The sequence below is a fragment of the Sycon ciliatum genome, chromosome 1 (genome assembly GCF_964019385.1).
Source record: "Sycon ciliatum chromosome 1, ocSycCili1.1, whole genome shotgun sequence".
NCBI lineage: Eukaryota > Metazoa > Porifera > Calcarea > Leucosolenida > Sycettidae > Sycon > Sycon ciliatum.
This window is the reverse complement of record NC_088643.1, coordinates 21,615,202-21,634,139: the sequence shown is the minus strand read 5'-3', so window position 1 is coordinate 21,634,139 and position 18,938 is coordinate 21,615,202. Positions and strand designations below refer to the sequence as shown.

Below are 18,938 nucleotides of genomic sequence, written 5' to 3'. Positions count from 1 at the left end.
TTCTGTAATTATACTTCAGAATGCTCTGTCTCCATATCAATGTGATTTTGTAGCTCTCTGCCAGTGGTTGACAGCTTCGAGAGAACTGCCTGAGCATATTTCTCATCATGCTGGGGTCTAATAATAGAGCTTCTGAAAGACCGACTGGCTGCTCCAGTCTGCTGCTTTCAAGATATCATTCGTAGTAGTACCAGCATCCGCTGTTGCGGATGCAGAAGCACTCTGCACAGAGTGTGCTTTGAAGATACTAGTATCGATACCCGCACGAGATACCATTGGGTGTTGACCAGTGTCATACCTGTCAGTTTTTTTCCTGGACGGAAGGAATTGCTGATCTGTAATTATTGTCAATATTGATAGAGCGGTATTGATAACCAGCTTTGTACAATGATGCCAGGAAGTTGACAATCGTGGCTATATCACTTGAAAAGGGATCATTGTTCCGTTCACGACACCAGCCCATCCATTTCTTGAATAGGGAGTCGTACGTCTTCGTAGATCTCTGCCTCCATGATCCAAGGAGGAGTTCTGAAGCTTCCTCAGAAACATTCTGACTGGTGTACTTTCTCCTGAGATATTCCACGCGGCTAGACGAGGGACTATCTCCGGTTCGTTTACGCTGTGCGTCGGCTGAATCAGATCTGGAGTGCTGGGAAGCAACAGGGGCTCCTCTACCAGCAGGTCCAGGAGGACTGGATACCACGGTTGACTCAGCCATACCGGTGCAACAAGCACTATCCGAGATTTCTGAGGGCAGACCTGTGCTACTACTCTGCTTATCAGGTTCCAAGGTGGGTTGGCATAACCCTGCCACTTTGTCCAGTCCAACGAGAAGGCATCCATGTCTATCGCATTTGGATCGGGACGCCGGCTCACATACATCGGCAGGAGATGTGTCAGCCGAGAGGCAAACAGGTCTACATTCATGGGACCCATTCGAGCAAAGATCTCCTGGAATACATCTGGATGCAACATCCAGTCCGATCGATCTTTCATCACGCGAGACTCGTCGTCTGTAACTGTGTTCAGTGATCCTGCTAAGTGAGTGGCCTGGAGAGTTATCTGTCTTGCCATGCACCATGTCCACACCTCTTTGGTGAGGCGATTGAGGTCGGGAGACACAGTGCCTCCGAACTTGTTGATATACGTCAAGGCTGTGGTGTTCACGGTCCATCTTCAGGCGAACCAGAAGATTTCGACTTGACTTCAGAAATGCTTTTACAGCCAGGAAGGCTGCTAACGGCTCCAAGCAGTTTATATGCATCTCTCGTTCCTGACAACTCCACGGACCGCCTGTTTGGGAGTTCTGGCAAGATGATCCCCAGCCCACTGTCGAGGCATCCGTCTCTATCACCAGGTCTGGTTTCGGCGTGAGAAGACGACGACCGTTCCAGTCTGTCAGGTGATCGATCCACCAGTCCAATTCCTCCAGAGCTTCGCTGCTCAAGAGACAAGGATGATCGTAATTCTAAGATCCCTCCCCTAGGGCTTTCTGCAAACAGCCCTGAAGGTTTCGATAGAACAAAGGACCTGGTGGAATCGCATGTGCAGCATGGCTCAGTTTGCCCAACAGGTGAGTTACAGAAATTGCTGAGTGTGTTTTTTTTTCCTCTCGCAATTTTTTTGCATCTGATCGTGTTTTCTCCACGGTAAATTTATCTCCCGGCAATCTGATCGTCAGATTCTCGGAGTTCACCGGTATTAAGCCGAGAAAATCTATCTCCTTGGTGGAGTTCGGTTGTGGTTTCTGGTAATTCACAATGAACCCTAGATTCTCCAGGAGGGAAATCAGACCGGCCGTGTGGTCGTTTGTCTCGTTCTCCGCCATGCTCAGGATATCGTCGATATGAATAATCACCCTCAGTCCTGAGTGTGATTATCACCGCCCTTGAGGTCTTGGTAAAAACCCGCGGGGCTGACGATAGTCCGAACGGCAGACAGTTCAACTGATACATCTTTCCCTGCCATGCAAAACGCAGCAACTTTCGCTGGTCTGCGGCAATATTCCCTGGCAATGGGAATAATGAAGTGCGCATCTTTCAGGTCGACTTTCGTCATGAAATCGCCTGGTCTCAGCAGATCTTTCAACATGTGTATACCCTCCGTTTTGAAATGGGACACTTCCACAAATGGTTCGGAGCTTTCAGATTGATAATCGGTCTTATCGCTCTGTCTTTCTTCGGGACAGCGAAGAGTTGAGACACAAACTGATTGTTCGTTTGATCTGCAGGCATTACTTCGGAAATCGCATGTTTGCTTTGTATTGCGACAACTTCTGAGGAGATCTTTTTCGTTTCCTCCTCTTGAAATACAATCTCCCTTGGGGAAACGGTTTGAAAGGGTTCTTGAACAAAGTGAATTTTGTAACCCTGAACACCCCGCAACCATGCATTGGGTCGAGACACTTTGTGTCAGGTCTCTGACACCCATTTCCAAGCTCGGGTATTGAAACTTCTGAAATGGCCTGTTTGTTCGCCATCAAAGTTATTTCGAGGGAGATTTTGATTTCTCCTCCTCCCGAAACACTATCTCTCTTGGAGAGTGAGATTGAAAGGGCTTCTGAAGCCACTGAATTGTGTAACCCCGAATACATTTCAAGACCCACTGGTCTGAGCTGATTGCATTCCAGTCTTGTGCAAGCATTGCTACGCTTCCCGCAATCGGGAACTGGTGAAATACGACACTTTCTGTCATGTCTTTTTCACCCATCTGCTGGAGAGCACTCACAACAGAAGACATTGAGTAGTTTTGAAAACTCTTTATTTCCTTTAGAGGAAGGGGTAAAGGCGGATGGCTCACTTTGCTGACTCCTGACGACTTCTGTCGTTGGGCTTCCTGTTGAACTGGGGATTGTACTGGTTTCCGCTGTAAGGTCGGAACCGGTTGCCGTTCTGATTGAAACTGCCCCGATTTGAATGGCCTCCCCGTGGGGCATGGTTGGCTCGGCCTCCTCGAACAAACGATCCGGTGGAAGCCTTGCCACCTCGCGAGGACGCCGCCTGCGACAAACATTTGAGCTCTTCGCTCCGTTCCTTCGCTTTTCTGGAGAAGCCATCTCCAAACAGCTGGGGTGCAGACGTTTTGAACGTATCGTCATCTTCTGCCATTTCGGCAAGGTCGCGATTCATACAAAGAATGGCATTTCGCCGCCTTTCTCTATTCAAATGCATATTTGCATTGCCAATAAAAGCCAACGCCTGTTGGCATGCTTCGACCGTGGCTTGTACGGTGAGAGTCTCTTTCCCAGCTTCCTCTAGTACGTAGGTCAAAGGACCTACGGCGTCCAAAAGCAAGGCCTGTTGTTTCGACAGGGCCTTGTCTCGCGACTTGGTCGCAGGGTGTAATCGGGACTTCAATATCTTGTCCATGATGGGCGCAGAGGCCACATCTACTTTGGGGCGCCCAAAACGACTACGCCATTGGCGCCGAACTTCGTTCGAGGTAGTTGTTGTAAATTTCTCCCGAAAGAATTCCAAAGTATCCGAGGACACTTTGAAATCCTGAGACGATTTGTCAAGCAAGCTTGACTCGTCCATTTCCTCTTCTGACTCACAGTCCGAGGGGTTGGGGATCTCACGGGTTTTACCCGGTGTTGAAGAAGCTCTTGGCGCCAGAGCGGAAAACGAAATAGAGGCACTTCGTGCCGGGTCAGGGCGGGATTGAGCCGCTTCCAGAGCAGACACTCGTTCCGCAATACTTGAAACGTCTGAGCCGATTTGCTCCATCACCTGCGAGACCTTTCCAAACTGGCTCATCATGTCCGCCATGATCCTCGATGACTGACCAGCAGCATCGGGAGAGGTAAAGGAGCTTGCAGACGAGTCCATCCTTGAGAGTGGACTTGACAGTTTGACGATTGAAAGGCGGTCTACAGTAAGCACAGAGACACACCAAGTTAGAAATACAACCAAGAGGAAGTACTGTACAAGACAACAGTCGATAACGAGATCGAACAGCTTGCCAAGAAACTTACTTCGAGCGAGCTAGAAAAAAGGCCGAAGAACATAGAGGGAACAAGGGCTTTTATCAACGAAACCTGGTGTTCCACGCATGCGTTAAAACCAAGGATTCAAATAAAATCACAAAATTCATGAATTTTCACTACAAAAAAGCTATCAAGAGTTAGGAAACTAGGCCAAACACATTGATATGGAGACAGAGCATTCTGAAGTATAATTGACAAAACACACCCGGATCCTCTGTAAATTCAATATTCTACTTTGCTCGGAATTATTATTTGCCAGCAATTTCTTTTCGTGGGAAATTAATTTCGATATTTTGCTGGCGGCCGCGCCGGCGGCCCGGCGCTAGGCTAGCTCCCCATTTCCACGGACCACGGGCACGTGGAACACCATAGTCCATACCACACGAATATTTTTTTGTTTCACAAGACAATTTTTACAAAAGAACAACATTTTCTTCTTTGATAGTCAGTTCATTTTACCATGGGTCGCCACTCTAGAAGTCGAGAAGCTCCCAATTTGGCTCGAGCGAGAGCTGATATTCAACGGCTAGTTGGCGATGGGTCCAAAACGACGTCTGTCAGTAGGAAATCCCGTCGAAAGCTACAGCGTTCGGAAAAGAAGCAGGGAAAAAGGCTGGTCGGTAAGTCTCAGCAGACTGAAGCTACTGGTTTCAAAATTGCCACCACCAACAAGGATGGAGCAGGCAATCGGAGGAACAAGGCTGATTCATCAGCATCATCTAAGTTCAGCAAAGGAGGTCTAGATTTTGCGAACCGATTTGAGGATCGTGAAATTCACCGTTTAGAAAAGCAGCTGAAGCTTACAAAAAGAGGCAAAAAGTTGCCAAAAGGTTTTGCTGATGATGGTCTGGATTATTTGCTAGAAGTTTGTGATCACGTGTCCACCTCTGCTCCGGCTCAGGCAGCAAAGACAACCACCGGCACCACTAAACCGGCTAAAAGGTTGACGGAACTAGAAAAATACGTCCAGGAAAAGCGCAATGCAGCAGCAGCAGCAGTACCGCCAGGCGCAACTCAGAAAGTTTCCAGGCGTGGGTATAGTGGTGACGATGCTTGTGATGACAACGACAGCAGCACCTCAGAGGAGGAGATGGATGATGAGTTTGCTGAGGATGCTGATGCTACTGTTGGTGGTGGTGCTAGTGATGACGATGATGTGCTGTTTGGCTGCGAGGATAGTGACATCGACGATGATGAGAGCGATGGCGATGTTGAATATGACTACAGCGAAAGCGATGGTGGTGATGATGATGCTCCTATGGAGGCCGACAATGCCACTCGGTATTCTGCTGCTAGCAGTAAAGAGATGGTTCACGACGAGAAGTTTGATCAGCTGGCACGTCAAGTGAAAGGGCTGATTAACCGGTTGTGCGAAAGCACCTTGAAGACTACTAGCAACAAGATCCAGCAGCTCTTCTCCACCAATAGTCGTAACAATACCAATACGTGTTTGAGTAGATGCATATTGGCAGTTTGTATTACACCGGCATTGCAACCTGACCGTCTGTTGGCAGAGCACATGCTGCTTGTTGCTGTGTTACATCGAACTGTCGACACGGATGTGGGCTGTCATTTCCTGGAGGAGCTGGTGAAGCACTTTGATTCGCTGCACAGACATAAAGGAGCAGCGAGCAGCACAGCTTCTGGGACTACTGCTGAATCAAGCAAGGAATGTGACAATGTTGTAGCCATGCTTGCTCATCTCTACCTCTTCAAGGTTGCACGCTATTCTCTCATCATTGACATCATAAAGCGCTTACTGGGCCGCTTTCAGGATGAAGATATCACCATGCTGCTGCAGCTGCTGAAAACCTGTGGCGGGGATATTCGCAAGGACGACCCCAGTGCTCTCAAAGAGGTCATCTCTACAGTGAGAAGCAGGTCAAAGGATACCACGAGAGTTGATGAGTCGCGGATGCGGTTTACGATAGATGCGCTGATGGCAGTCTGTCACAACAACTTTCGCAAACTACCAGGTTACGATCCAGACTCAATACGGCACAGATCCCGTGTTTTACGCGGAATGTTACCTGGATCGGTAGCATTGGCGGACGCACAAATGCGTATTGGCTATGATGACCTGGCAAATGCACAGGAGAAAGGTCGCTGGTGGGTAGTTGGCTCTGCCTGGACTGGTCGCTCTACTTCAGCAAGGTCCACAGCGTCTGGCCAGCAACCAGCCAGTGACAGCCACGTTGTGCTGGATGAGAAGTTGTCGCAACTAGCTCGAGTGCAACACCTCAACACCGACCTGAGGAAAAACATCTTCGGAATACTGATGACATGTGAGGATGTCGTGGATGCCTTTCAGAAATTGCTTCGACTCAACTTGAAAGGTCAGCAAGAACGAGAGATAGTACATGTTGTTCTTCACTGCTGCTTCCAGGAAAAAGAGTTCAACATATTTTACGCTTGCCTATGTGCCAAGCTGGCAGCTTACAGCCGCAGCCACCAGATCACCATCAGATTGGCTATTTGGGACCGGCTCAAGTCGTTGGCATCGATGAACAAGCGCCAAACAGCTGTTTTGAGGAAACTGATGCTGCACTTCCTTCTGGAGAAAACACTGACGTTGGCATTGATCAAAAATGTTGATTTCTCACACCTGGATCCTGCATCTCTAAATTTCTTTCAAGATTTATTTGTTGATGCTGTGGTCAAGTATCCTCCTGGCTGCTTCCAGAAGATTGTGGAGAAGTCATCCTGCCCACCTCCAATTCATTTACCAGCTTTTCTGCGCTTTGTTGTGCGTCAGGAAACTGGCACTGGCAAGAATGCCGAATATGTTCAGGAACAACTGAAAGGCATCGTCGATGCATGTCGTACATAACATAATGCTGATGTCCGCTGTGCCGCTACCTTGATATACAATTCAAAAATACAGTCTGTATGGGCTATAGTGTACCCTTTTGATTTTCGTGATATTATCACTATATCCGATGCATCACTATAATTATGCGATACGATCGATTTTTTTATTTTATTTCGATCGACACATGAAAAACAAGGAAATACTTCCAGCATGGCGTTTTGACAAATGAGCATGCTGCATAGTTGACAGTGCCCGTATTTCCATATAAAATTCTGCTATGTACATGTACATGTATCACTATAAAAATAAGCAACGTGAAGAAAGTAAAAAATAGGGCCTTTGATATTATTGCTACATGCATTTTATAGTTATCGCTATAGCCGATAATAATATATTGTGTTATGCATGTTTTCAAGAGTGCATAAACAAGGGTATGCAACTGTGGTTATGGGTCAGTGCGCGGCGCGCTGCCTTCATTACGTAACTTGCCATCATCACGCTCTGAGAGCATGCATTCAAACTCACAATTTCTCGTACGAGCCCATCCGTTTTTGCTCGATTCGATCCAGTACTTACGCGATCTCTAAATTCTGGCGCGTGAACTCCAGTTGCGTACGAAAGTTCATTTCAAACCAGAGAGAAAGTGCGGTGTTTGATTTTCCGCAATGCGCGGACTGCAGCTGCATGATGTAATGAAGGCAGTGCGCCGCGCATCTGGCCCATAGAAAAGAGATCACAGTTGCATACTCTTGTTTATGGACTCTTGATGTTTTGATTCTTTGCTGCCATCATAATATCCGATATATCATTACATCAAGAGACATAAACAAGAGTATGCAACTGTGGTTATGGCCCAGTGCGTGGCGCGCTGCCTTCATTACGTAACTTGCCTTCATTACGTAACTTGCCTTCATTACGTAACTTGCCTTCATTACGTGACTTGCCTTCATTACGTAACTTGCCTTCATCACGCTCTGAAAGCATGCATTCAAACTCACAATTTCTCGTACGAGCCCATCCATTTTTGCTCGATTCCTTCCAGTACCTACGCAATCTCTGAAGTCTGACGCGTGAACTCCAGTTGCGTACGAAAGTTCATTTCAAACCAGAGGGAAAGTGCGGTGTTTGATTTTACGCAGTGCGCGGACTGCAGCTGAATGATGTAATGAAGGCAGCGCGCCGCGCATCTGGCCCATAGAAAAGAGATCACGGTTGCATACTCTTGTTTATGGACTCTTGATTACTGTACATCCGATAATATTGGTTATATTGATATTTTTACTGGATAAAATACGTTTTGCTTTTGATATTTCGTACCAATATCACTGTAGCCGATATATTCTTTTATCCGGTCACTCTATAGCCGATACAGACTGTATACCCGTGTAATACGTTTTCAAGCTGAAAATAGAGATGAGCGTTGCATCTTGTACTGCCATGTGTTCCACAATAGCAATGTCTAAGTAATCATTTAATGAACCCCGCATTTCCCCGAACATAAAGCTACTTGTGATCGAAGTGCGGCTTACTAGTTGCTACTTCAGTACTCGAGTGAACACATTGAAGCGGTAGGACTGAGGGCTGAAAGTGGGGTTGTGACTAGCTTTACTTAGGTATCATACATAGTACATGCAGCGCTGCAATGTGTTCCCTGAATGCATTCAAAAGAGGCATAATAAATGACTGTTTATATAATCACTATTATTGAGTGTGCGTGACACAATGTATACGCGTATCACTGTTTACTTCAGTATTTACAGTCCGCCTTGAGACGCATCTTCTTGGTCAGTTGAGACAGTTTTCATTGAACATAGTCATTAGTGTGCAGGGTTCTAGCCAAGGGGAAGGAGCGCCCCTACTCATTTTATGCAGTCGATAGTCAGTACGAGAGTTCATAAAGGCACATTTGTCTGGGGTGAAGTCCGGTGTTTGCCCCGTACGTTGCATTTCGCATTGCAAGAAGTTGTTTTGAAAATGGAAAAATGGGTTACGGGGTAACTGCTTTCCCTGCCCCCCCCCCCCCCCCACCCTAGTATTTTGACCTGGCTAGAACCCAGGTGTGTATTGCTGACGCAGATCGAGTTTGACATTCCATCTCGAGTCGAATACAATAACAGAACATGAAATTATGGGTGTACAGACTTAGGAATTAGTTAGGATACGTGTCCGGACTTTGAGCACCTGGGTCTACTACAAGTGTTTTTTTATATAGAAGCCTTGCTTGAACTTAGAAGCTTGCTTGACATGTTTTCTATTTCGACAGCATGTTATAAGGCGAGGACCCACGGTGCTCCTGACTACAACCATAATCTGGTTGGCAGAGTCCCGGTCTTGCGACCATTTGAACCGTGTCAGACGTATGGGGGAAAACCCCGGTTCAGACCCACTTTATTCTAGGGGGTGGTGGTTGGCTTTGGGGATTTTTTGTTGTTGCTGATATTGTGTTGTTGGTGGTGGTGGTGTTGTGTTGCTGTTGTTTTTGGATACATGTATGTCAATGCTTTTTTAGTAGGGGTGAAACGGTTCCATGTTTTTCATTTTCGGGTACCCTAACTAGGCCTAGCCCAAATTTGCCGGCAATTCTTCCAGCAAAATATCGTCGAATTTTCCAACGAAAAGAAATTGCTGGCAAATTCCGAGCAAAATATCGAATTTACAGAGGATCCGGGTGTGTTTTGGCAATTTTATTCATATTTCTTTGGTTTCATTGGGCCAACGTCGTGCTGAAATAGCTCGTGCAGGTTGTCAGTGGCACATAAATTTGAAATCATGCTACCAAATCCGTAATACTGACACCATTATAAGTTTTGCTTTCCTCATCAGAGTCACCATCCACTTTTACCGAAGTAGACGGTTCATTCGAAGCCATTTTTGCCACAAAGCAGGAGCAAAATGGAGCAAAATATCGGAAACGAAAGGCAATGCCTAGCAAAATATGGAAAGTCATCGAGCAAAATTTGCCGGCAAAATATCGAAGCGCCCCGAGCAAATTTGGGCTAGGCCTAACCCTAACACCAGCATAGTTTTCCACGGTTCGGGTATCGGTTCCATGTACTCTTTTCTCCAGACCGACAAAATGTGTCCGTGACAATAAATTTTTTTGAAAACATGTTTACGAACAAGAGCGAGACATCGGAGAGTCCATGTGCGAAGAAGATAATGACCAGGAGAACCCTTTGGTCCTTGGAAGAGCGGTGATCGTAAGGTAAAATATTGAGTAGACGTGACATGCATTTGTAAGAGAACGAGATTTTTCGAGTTTCGGTTCGAAATTTGACGGAACGGGTACCCGATTCTTTTCAGCTGGCGGTTCCAAAACCGGTTCCTTACCCGAACCGTTTCACCCCTATTTTTTAGTGATTGTATTGTCGTTAATTTTTGTCTTTCTCTGTACTTTCTCATTTTCTTTCTTTTTTTTCTCTTTTTGTCTTCGGTTTGTTCAAGTAGTTTTCCGCTTCCAATTTCTGCCCATCATGCCATGGCGTCCTTCTCTCAGCTCGTCAGCCGCGTAACAGTTACCGTCATCACCATGACAGCTGTTGTGAGAAGGTGCTCGCTGCCGACGAGGTTGCCGGTGATGTTCCGACGGGCCATGGGCAGGCCTTCACCACTTTGGAACACCCCGTCTGCACGTTGGTGTCCGTTACAACATGTTATGTTATGTGTATTGAACAGAAATTGGTTGTTGTTGCTGCTGCAGCTGCTGCTGCTGCTGCTGCTGCTGCTGCTGCTGCTGCTGCTGCTGCTGCTGCTGCTGCTGCTGCTGCTGTTGTTGTTGTTGTTGTTGTTGTTGTTGTTGTTGTTGTTGTTGTTGTTGTTGTTGTTGTTGTTGTTGTTGTTGTTGTTGTTGTTGTTGTTGTTGTTGTTCTCCTTATTGTTGTTCTCGTTGTTGCTGTTGGTCTTTGTTGATGATGCGAATACAGCGATTTGACATACAGAACTTGGTCATAATTTCCTTTATTTCCCCCGATACGGTTCAAATGGTCGCAAGACCAGGACTCTAGCTCTGCCAACCCGGTTTTGGTTGTAGTCAGGAACACTGTGCGTCCTCGCCTTGTCACGATGAACATGAGGCTGTCCCTGTTATCGAAAACATAGCCGGTTTTTTTTAGTAGGCTCCCTGGTACATCATGGACATGGACCATCGGTACATGGTGCCAACTGCCAAGGCCTAAAGAAAATTGCTCCATACCATCACAGAAGAAGTGCTCCGCATTATCACTGTAAAGCTGTGTTCCCAACTGGCGCGTGGACGCGGTACGCTTCCAGTTCATGCTTGCCCAAACGCGCGCTCAAGCTTTCACAAAAAAACAGCTACATGTATCCCAGTCGTATTTAGCGCGTGCGACACCTTCGAGTACTAATTTTTTGACCCCGCCAGTCAAAGTGACTGGCATGTACGCGCCTGATACGTGCTGAAAATTCCAACATGTTGGAATTAAATATTTCCATTTTTTATTTCGGCGCGTTTCCGTACGCAGGGCGCCCCAAAAGCCAGCAAAAATACGCACAAACGCGTGGTTTCACGCGTACATGCGCCAGTTGTGAACACGCTCCTTACCTGCAGGCGCTAGGCCTGCGTGGAGATCATGCATGTCAGCATGAAGAATGATGATGTGGACAGACAACCATGGTCAACATCGGAGTGAGCACTTCTTTGTGATCATTATGCAGCTGGTTTTGACCCATGTACTTTGTCCAAGCATTGGTGGTTCAGTGGTAGAATCCTCGCCTGCCACGCGGGGGGCCCGGGTTCGATTCCCGGCCAATGCATTTTTTTCTGTCTCGTATTGTTTTGCAGTGCAGTGTCATGGAAACAATATGGCGCCGGAGAAACATTCACTTTTTTTTACTGAAAAACGGACTTGCAAAATGTAGTCGATTCTCAGCACACTTTTACTTCATCAATTCACTCTTGTGGGCAATGCTGCTATTGCTGCTAAATTTTTGGAGTCTGTAGTCAACGTGTTATCAGCTCGTTATATTGAGAAAGATTCCAACCCTGTCATGGACGGGGAAGATTTCCCTCGTGGCGGACAAGCCACAATTTCTCAATTGGAGAGGCGAGAAATCGCTCGCCAGGCGAAAAGTGATGTCCTCTTTCGTGAGGTGAGTGGGGAACATGATACTGATTTGTAGCACTTGACTTGATTATATAATATACCAAAAGCTTGTGTATATGCCCCGGGCGTATAGAATACTTCAATAGCAGCCTCGATTTCCTGGGCGTATACAAGGGCACGGGCGTAATTTTGGAACCGGGCGTATATTTGGAATACAAATGTTGAAATTCTCCCCTGGCTCAATACGACTCGAAACTGTATTCATTTGTTATCTGAGCAATTCAGCATGCACACTATAAATACAGTATCCCCACTTCAATGAACCAGAAACAGTGTTTTGGTTTGGAAAAGCGATCCTGAAACACATTCATCAACATAGCAGTAAGTATTGGGGATCGGTACCTGTACATGTACGGGCATTGCTGAGCGTATACATGGGCCATGGGCATGGGCGCTATTTTGACACAAAAATGTTGACTTCCCCTGACTGGGCGTGTACACGGAGGGTGGGCGTATACAGGGGCTTTTACGGTACTGTATAGACCGTATATGAATGAAGAGTAATACAGTAGGTTTGATTCTTGATAAATGTTTTTAATTTCTAATAAAAAATACTAGTATTGGGCATAAAGTCATGTTTCATTTTGATACCGGTACATGTACTTGGGAAAGGTGAATTTCTTTAATCGAATAAATATAATGCTCATTCAAGTTAGTTACCACATGTACGTTTAGTGATCATAACACGATACATGGAAGAGTTTTTTTGCAGTGCCAAAATCGCACGTTGACCGACACTGTACCTATGTTGTGTACATGCATGCGATTTTCGTCGTCCAGCATAGCAAGCTGTTTTCGTTTCAGAGGGAGGGGAGGCGTCTGAGTACGAAATGAACGATGTTCGGTACGACAAAAAAACTTTTGCGACGACCCATCAGTACACTAAGGGGGCGTTCGAATTGTCTTCATCAACTGTTCAAACAAATTTTTAAAAGAGATTAGTTGAAGTGTCCCATTAGAACGGTTTTTTAGAGTTTTTCAGTGGAATTGTCATGGCGCTGATGACGTCTGATCAGATCGACCATCTCCACGTACTACGTGACGTAGCTATTCCAAACTCTTCGGAACTAATCCACCTCTCCCATCGGATGAGGTTGTGGAGTTTTGAGGAGTTTCGTTTTTTTCTGAAGAGGCCAATAAGGCCACCTCTTCAGAAAAACGAAACTCCTCGAAAAGTCAAAGAGTGACAATTCGAACGCGTCGCGCTCGATTATAATTCACACCCCCATTTTCAGTGTTGGGCCGTATCATTTCGATAAATTCACGTCAGTAGTAAGTCATGCTCGATTGTAAGTCGCACCCCCTTTTTTGCCCTTGAATTTTATTGTAAAAAGGTGCGACTTATATTCGGGGAAAATACGGTAGTTTTATGGATCTGAGGTATTGTTCTATTCCTACGATGAATCGTGGCTTACCCTTTCACAGTCTCCAAATCCAGCACTGTAAGACCAGATATTCTAACATCAATTAAAGCTAACGATCTTCGGATTTTTGTGGGTTAACGAGGTGAAATTCTAACGAATTCTGTCTCAAAACCGGAAAATGGCTGTACATGTACGTATCGTTTTGCACATAACGACTTTATGTTAACGATTTTTTCAAAATTCGTCAACTCGTTAGAATTAAATGTTCGTTAACATTACTGTTCTTACAGTACATTGTAATCAGTAGTGTTCAAAATGAGGCTATTTACAAAATTCAACGAATTTGTACATGTACCTTGATTCATCCATAAGTTCAGCTTCCCGTGGCAGAATTTCATGATCTTTGGCTCTCTGGAAAGCTTTGGACACAAGCAACACACCCAGCGACAATTCGACGCCCAGCGTGCCATGGGTCCAGCGCTGCAGCCCAGCGAAATCCTCCCAATGCTTGATTCACGACAGAAAAACAAGATTCAACAGCCATGTCTCTCCTTGCTCACATTGAGCTCAACTATTTTGTGAGGAGTCCTGCGAGTCCATGCTCTCATTTGAATCAGTGTCTGTATGGTAACAGTCAAGTGCAAAGGGGAACCCCGTCCTCAAGATGCGCTGCCCGCCACTTAAAATTGCAAATGAGCCATGATGCAGATCGTAATGCAGCCATTCTACTTGGTATTGTTTCTGTGATTGTTCTTACCTACGGATAGCCTGGAGTTTTTTTCTAGATGTTTGAGTTTTGCCAGAATTGACTGATCTACGAGAGTTGAAAAATCGATCACCCGATGCTGGATTTTATGATGTGAGACTGTGAAAGGGTTAGCCTTCATTGCAGTACTGATACATTCACTGTGCTGCTTGCACAGAAAGTAGTTTAGTTTCACCTGCCATGCGTCCCTGGCTGGTGACATGCTTCTACATTGGTTGTGGTAGATGAATGTGGAAGCACAGGCAATGTTATGTACATATTTTAAGAAATGAAGAGGAATTTCTATCATTCAATATATTTAGCTTCCAGGCACTGTTGAACTATAACGTTATATCATCCAATATTGTTTTTTTCAGTCCACCGATGAGAAGCCAGATGGAAAGGCTGACAAGTATGCTGAAGAGCTGGAAGCTGCAGAGGTCGCAAAGAAGCCCAGGCCGAAAAAACGGAAGAGAGATGTCCAGGCTCCTGGTGTCAAGGAGAAGGACGCAGAGGCTGCTGCAGAAAAGAGGAAGTTCTCCGTGGATGTGCTCTCGTTCAAGGTAATTCTAACATCTCTGCACTAATATACTGTGCGTATGGTGCGTTCTGTTTGTGTAATGAGCAGCATGGCTTGTATTCCCCAGGTGGACCCACTGGGTTGCGATCAGTGATTGCGACTGTTGCAACTGCCCTGTGAATTTTGTCATGGCTTATCTTTTTTTGTCACATGTTGTGTGTATTGATCAAGGGTATCCTTTTCTCCAGATCACGGCATAGTCCAACATTATGTGTGCTAAAAATGTGTTGATTAGCTCCATACATGTAGATTTGATGATTTGACGACCCGAATTGAATATACACGTGTGGACCGTTTGCTTTTCAGAAACTCTCTGTTGGAATGCTGATGCTCGGTGCTGTCAATGAGATTACTGACTTTGAGCTGATTGTCAGCCTGCCGCATGGCTTGTCGGGCTACGTACGCCCCACGGACGTCTCACCTCAGTACACAGAAGCGCTCCTACGCGCTGCAGAGGCGGCAGAAATTGAAGCCGCCAAAGGCGATGCGTCAGACAGTGAAGACGACGAGGTGAGTTTGGCTGGCCGTTGTATTGTTTGTTTGTCGCCAAGCCCTCCAATAGGGCTTCAAAGTCTGACGTCAGGTCCTTGACAACTTCGTAGGAACTGGGTACAAACAACCATCGTGTCCCCCAGCACGTGGTATTTTGCACTGCAAGTTTCAAATTTACATCATGGCTTGTGCAGATTAGAGTAGATACCTCACACGAAGTACCCGGATACCCGTTTATTGTCCTTCCGGGACACGAGTCTGCTGGCTTTGTCCTCCTTTCTGCAGGGCAGAGTAGAGCAGTGACTTCCATGAAATTAAAATTACAAATCGGGGTGCGAATCCAGCACTTTTTATTGCATTTCCCGAGGAGCATGGAGTACGTCGTGCATGCAGGTAAAGTTTTCTTTCGCTGACTGTGAGAGGTAATTGCGCTGTATCCTTTCTCGTGACTTCGGACATCTGAATTTGCTCTCTTTACGAGGCGGAAAGATGCTGAAGCAAGCGAGAATTGAACTCTGATCAGAACTCTGAAATATTTTTGCCAGCTCGTTGCAGACCCTTTGTTTCACCTTCGAAATACCGGGAAGACCAGTCATAGCTCCATCAGCCTTGCAAACCTCTAACTATCAACAAGAAGCACCCAGAAAAGCTCTTTATTCAAGCAAACCATTGATTCCCACCATCAGAAACCTGCACAATACTGCAAAAACAGTGAAGAGCAAGGGACCGCTAATGTTTGTTTGTACCCAGAAATTTCGTTGCCATGCGTTGTCAAGTTACCACTTCGAAGCCCTATGTCCAGGGTGCTTTGAATAGCATCACACGTACTGGGTTATTGTTCAATACAATTGCATACGATATTGTCATTCGAAATACTTAGTTTCCTTATGACACGTTGCTTGCTTATCTTGCCAATGTTTCCCTGGCGACCTGTGCAAGATTGCACTTCACATGCTGCTGTTTGTTGCACCCTGCCTTTGTTTTTAGTTTTAATATCATATTCTCTTCTCAAGAAAGGCTGAAAGAGAGGTGTTCCTTAACCATTGTCTTGTTTCAGGAGACGCCGGACTCGGATGCTCCTGCTCTCAACTCTATGTTTCACGTTGGCCAGCTGTTGACCTGCATAATCAAGGAGACACATAGTACAAAGGATGTAAAGAAGAGGCGTATTCGTCTTTCTCTGCATTCGGCAGAAATCAATCAGTCGCTTAGCTCAGATGCTCTTCGCCCGGGTGTGGTAAGTAGGATTGCTTTTATTTGCATTGGGCTCGTTTTCTATTCCTCGGAGTGCCGCTGTAAGGAGAGTGTGTGTTATACCTATTCGATCAGACAGGTCACTGTCAGGGTTCTATGGTGTAATGGTTAGCACTCTGGACTTTGAATCCAGCGATCCGAGTTCAAATCTCGGTAGAACCTTTTTTTAAATTTTGTTTTGTTTCATTTTTCATAGTTCCAGCTCTGTCCATAACGAATCACATTTTTCTGGCTATTCCTCTACCCCCGTTTCCTTTTTTATGATTACTTTTTTCTGAACAGAAGGGGAATTGCTGCCGGTGGGCATCATAAATTCAGCCCTCTGGCCATGATTGGTCTTCTGCTACACTGATTTGCGTGTGGCTGATCCTAGCTCGTATGTCTGAATGCACTAACCTCGGTGTTTGTGCTGTGTTGTAGACTGTGCAAGGTCACGTTTCCAGTATTGAGGAGCATGGCTATCTTATCGAGTTTGGCCTGAAGAGGCGCACTGCTTTCCTGCACAATCGCCGAGCCAAGACCTATAGCAAGCTACACAATGGTGGTAAGTGAGTGTGTGTCAATGCCGGTGTTTGAAGACAAGGTTGTACGTCCACATGGTTTGTAATGCACCCATTTGATGTCCCCGTTTCTAGTTCAGTATCTCGGAGATAATGAATAACATTTGCAGCTTTTTGTATTCCTCGCCTACTTCAGCGTAGCTTTGTCCTGTTGAAGTTTAATTATCTGTGGAGAGACGGCAGAGTTGTATGAGTGTTTGGGACTTTGGATTTTCATCTTGACAGTACGTATGACCCTCTGCCCCTCTCCGTTTTCTACTGCAGACCGTCCCCTGGTACTTGGGCAGCCTGTCCGCTGCCTTGTGCTTGAGTGTGACGCTGATACGCGTGTGGTTCCTGTCACTATCAACCCAACCGAAGTCGCTGAGGCTGTGGTAAGCGTTATTTTTACCCAGAGTTTGAAATAGTTCTGACAGCGTTTCCGTCAAGCTGTTACGTTTAAAAAAACGTACACACTACCGGAATAGGGCTGCGAAGCGTAACGTCAGTTTATTGACGACTGCGTGGTAACTGGGTGCAACAAGCTCACAACCAAAGCGTCCCCCAGCATGTATTTTTTTGCAGCGAAACACCCCATGATTCCCGCCATACTAAAATCAGCAGATTATAGGGCTTGAAAGTGATGACGTCAAAAACGGCCAGGGAGTAGTAAGTTGACATCAGATTTCTATTTTGGATCCACTAAGGTGTGACTTTGCTATTGCCTCAGTATGTGGGTGCATAGCAACCCACTCATGTCGTATGCAGGGGTGACTTTTACTTCGCCACCAGTTGTAACCCCGCCCCCAGTAGCCAAATCAGTCAGTTTCACTGGTTACATCACCTTGCTGTGAGTAAGACGGCTTGAAATGTGCTTGGATCCATATAAAAACTGGATCCAAGTGGATCCAATTTTTGAATTTTTGAAATTGTTGCTATGCTGTGACGTAGCACTTTCAAGCCCTATTGCAAGCACAGTGCCGAGCAAAGGGACGCTAAGATTTGTACTCAGAGCTGCCGTTGGCATGCGCTGTCGGGAATGTGTCGCGTCATCACTTCGGAGCCCTATATCGTACTTTCTTGGTGCTACCTTCTCTGTCTAGACTCGTATTTATTTTTACTTTTAAAGTACAGTTGCCCTGTGACAAGATTTCAGCCACCTATCAATCCAACAAGTACGTTGGATTGATAACGTTGCGGAGGGCTGCATTAAGTTTCGACCCTGAGAAGGTTGCAAGTAGGGTGGCCTCAGGAAGAATGTTTTTACCGAGTCATTGAGAATTTGAGATGATATAATCATGCTGCGCTGTGTGTACTGTGCCTGGGCCTGACAGGCGAATTCGGACTGTGTGACCCGCTTCACTGAGCTCACGCCCGGTATGATGGTCAGTGGCAAGATTTTGCAGGTAAGCAGATCGCCAGTAACTGTTCTTCACTGTACTCTGGTATGAGCTGTCCTATTCGAATGCTGAGCCGTGAATCTACGTCCTGTTTCTCGCTTGCATAGTGCTAGGTTTATCAAAGTGAGCGCATTGGGAGGGTGATTGAAATTGTGAGATGAACGGTGACCGGCATGTGTACCTTGAACCCTGCCCTGCTTTTAGCGTGCGCCCAACGGAGCTGCCATGTCTTTCCTGAGCGGTATTGCCGGCATGATCAGCACGTTCCATCTTCCGCAGCAGCTGTTCAACGCCAGTCAGCTCCCGCCGAGCAAGAAGGTAAGGATGCCCATTGCCCACCTATCTCTCATCTCCATCCATCTATCCGTTGCTCTGTCTACCTAGAAAAATGGCTTTGGTCATTGCTAAAAAAAATACACTCGGACGTCTCTTATCCGGGCACCTTGGGACCGGGCACTGCCCGTATCTCAGATTTGCCCGTATCTCAGGATAACTCATCTAACATGTACCATATCAGTTTTTGATGAAGTTTATTTGGCACGTATTGCACATGCTCAGGATAAAAAATAAACCATTGATGAAAATGTGTGGATTACACAAGTTGGCAGTGACAAATATGCAATTGTGCATACGAAAATAGGTTC

General features: G+C 46.0%; 2 protein-coding genes and 2 non-coding genes across 5 annotated transcripts in view; all 4 read left to right on the top strand.

Moving 5' to 3' along the window:
• Window positions 1-18,938, top strand: part of LOC135817989 (protein RRP5 homolog) — a 58,933-nt gene that overhangs the window by 15,189 nt on the left and 24,806 nt on the right. Inside the window, exons 1-8 of one of the 2 annotated variants that reach the window (XM_065331306.1) lie at window positions 11,594-11,906; window positions 14,407-14,592; window positions 14,916-15,119; window positions 16,159-16,338; window positions 16,776-16,899; window positions 17,180-17,289; window positions 18,229-18,300; window positions 18,499-18,612. In XM_065331306.1, the coding sequence (XP_065187378.1) occupies window positions 11,805-11,906; window positions 14,407-14,592; window positions 14,916-15,119; window positions 16,159-16,338; window positions 16,776-16,899; window positions 17,180-17,289; window positions 18,229-18,300; window positions 18,499-18,612 (1,092 nt within the window). In that variant the 5' untranslated portion in view covers window positions 11,594-11,804. Of the gene's footprint in view, window positions 1-11,593; window positions 11,907-14,406; window positions 14,593-14,915; window positions 15,120-16,158; window positions 16,339-16,775; window positions 16,900-17,179; window positions 17,290-18,228; window positions 18,301-18,498; window positions 18,613-18,938 lie in introns of those variants that run through there. The other variant, XM_065331297.1, reaches the window with a different exon arrangement.
• Window positions 4,446-7,462, top strand: LOC135817970 (nucleolar MIF4G domain-containing protein 1-like). Its single transcript, XM_065331272.1, has one exon. It carries the CDS (start codon window positions 4,446-4,448, stop codon window positions 6,813-6,815), a length of 2,370 nt encoding a protein of 789 aa, XP_065187344.1. The 3' UTR covers window positions 6,816-7,462.
• On the top strand, window positions 11,500-11,570 carry Trnag-gcc (transfer RNA glycine (anticodon GCC)). Its single transcript has one exon. It is a non-coding gene; the product is annotated as a tRNA-Gly (tRNA).
• Window positions 16,446-16,517, top strand: Trnaq-uug (transfer RNA glutamine (anticodon UUG)). Its single transcript has one exon. It is a non-coding gene; the product is annotated as a tRNA-Gln (tRNA).

Bases quoted from the DNA above. Each gene is read 5' to 3' on its own strand.
- LOC135817970 (XM_065331272.1), top strand. From the start codon at position 4,446: ATGGGTCGCCACTCTAGAAGTCGAGAAGCTCCCAATTTGGCTCGAGCG.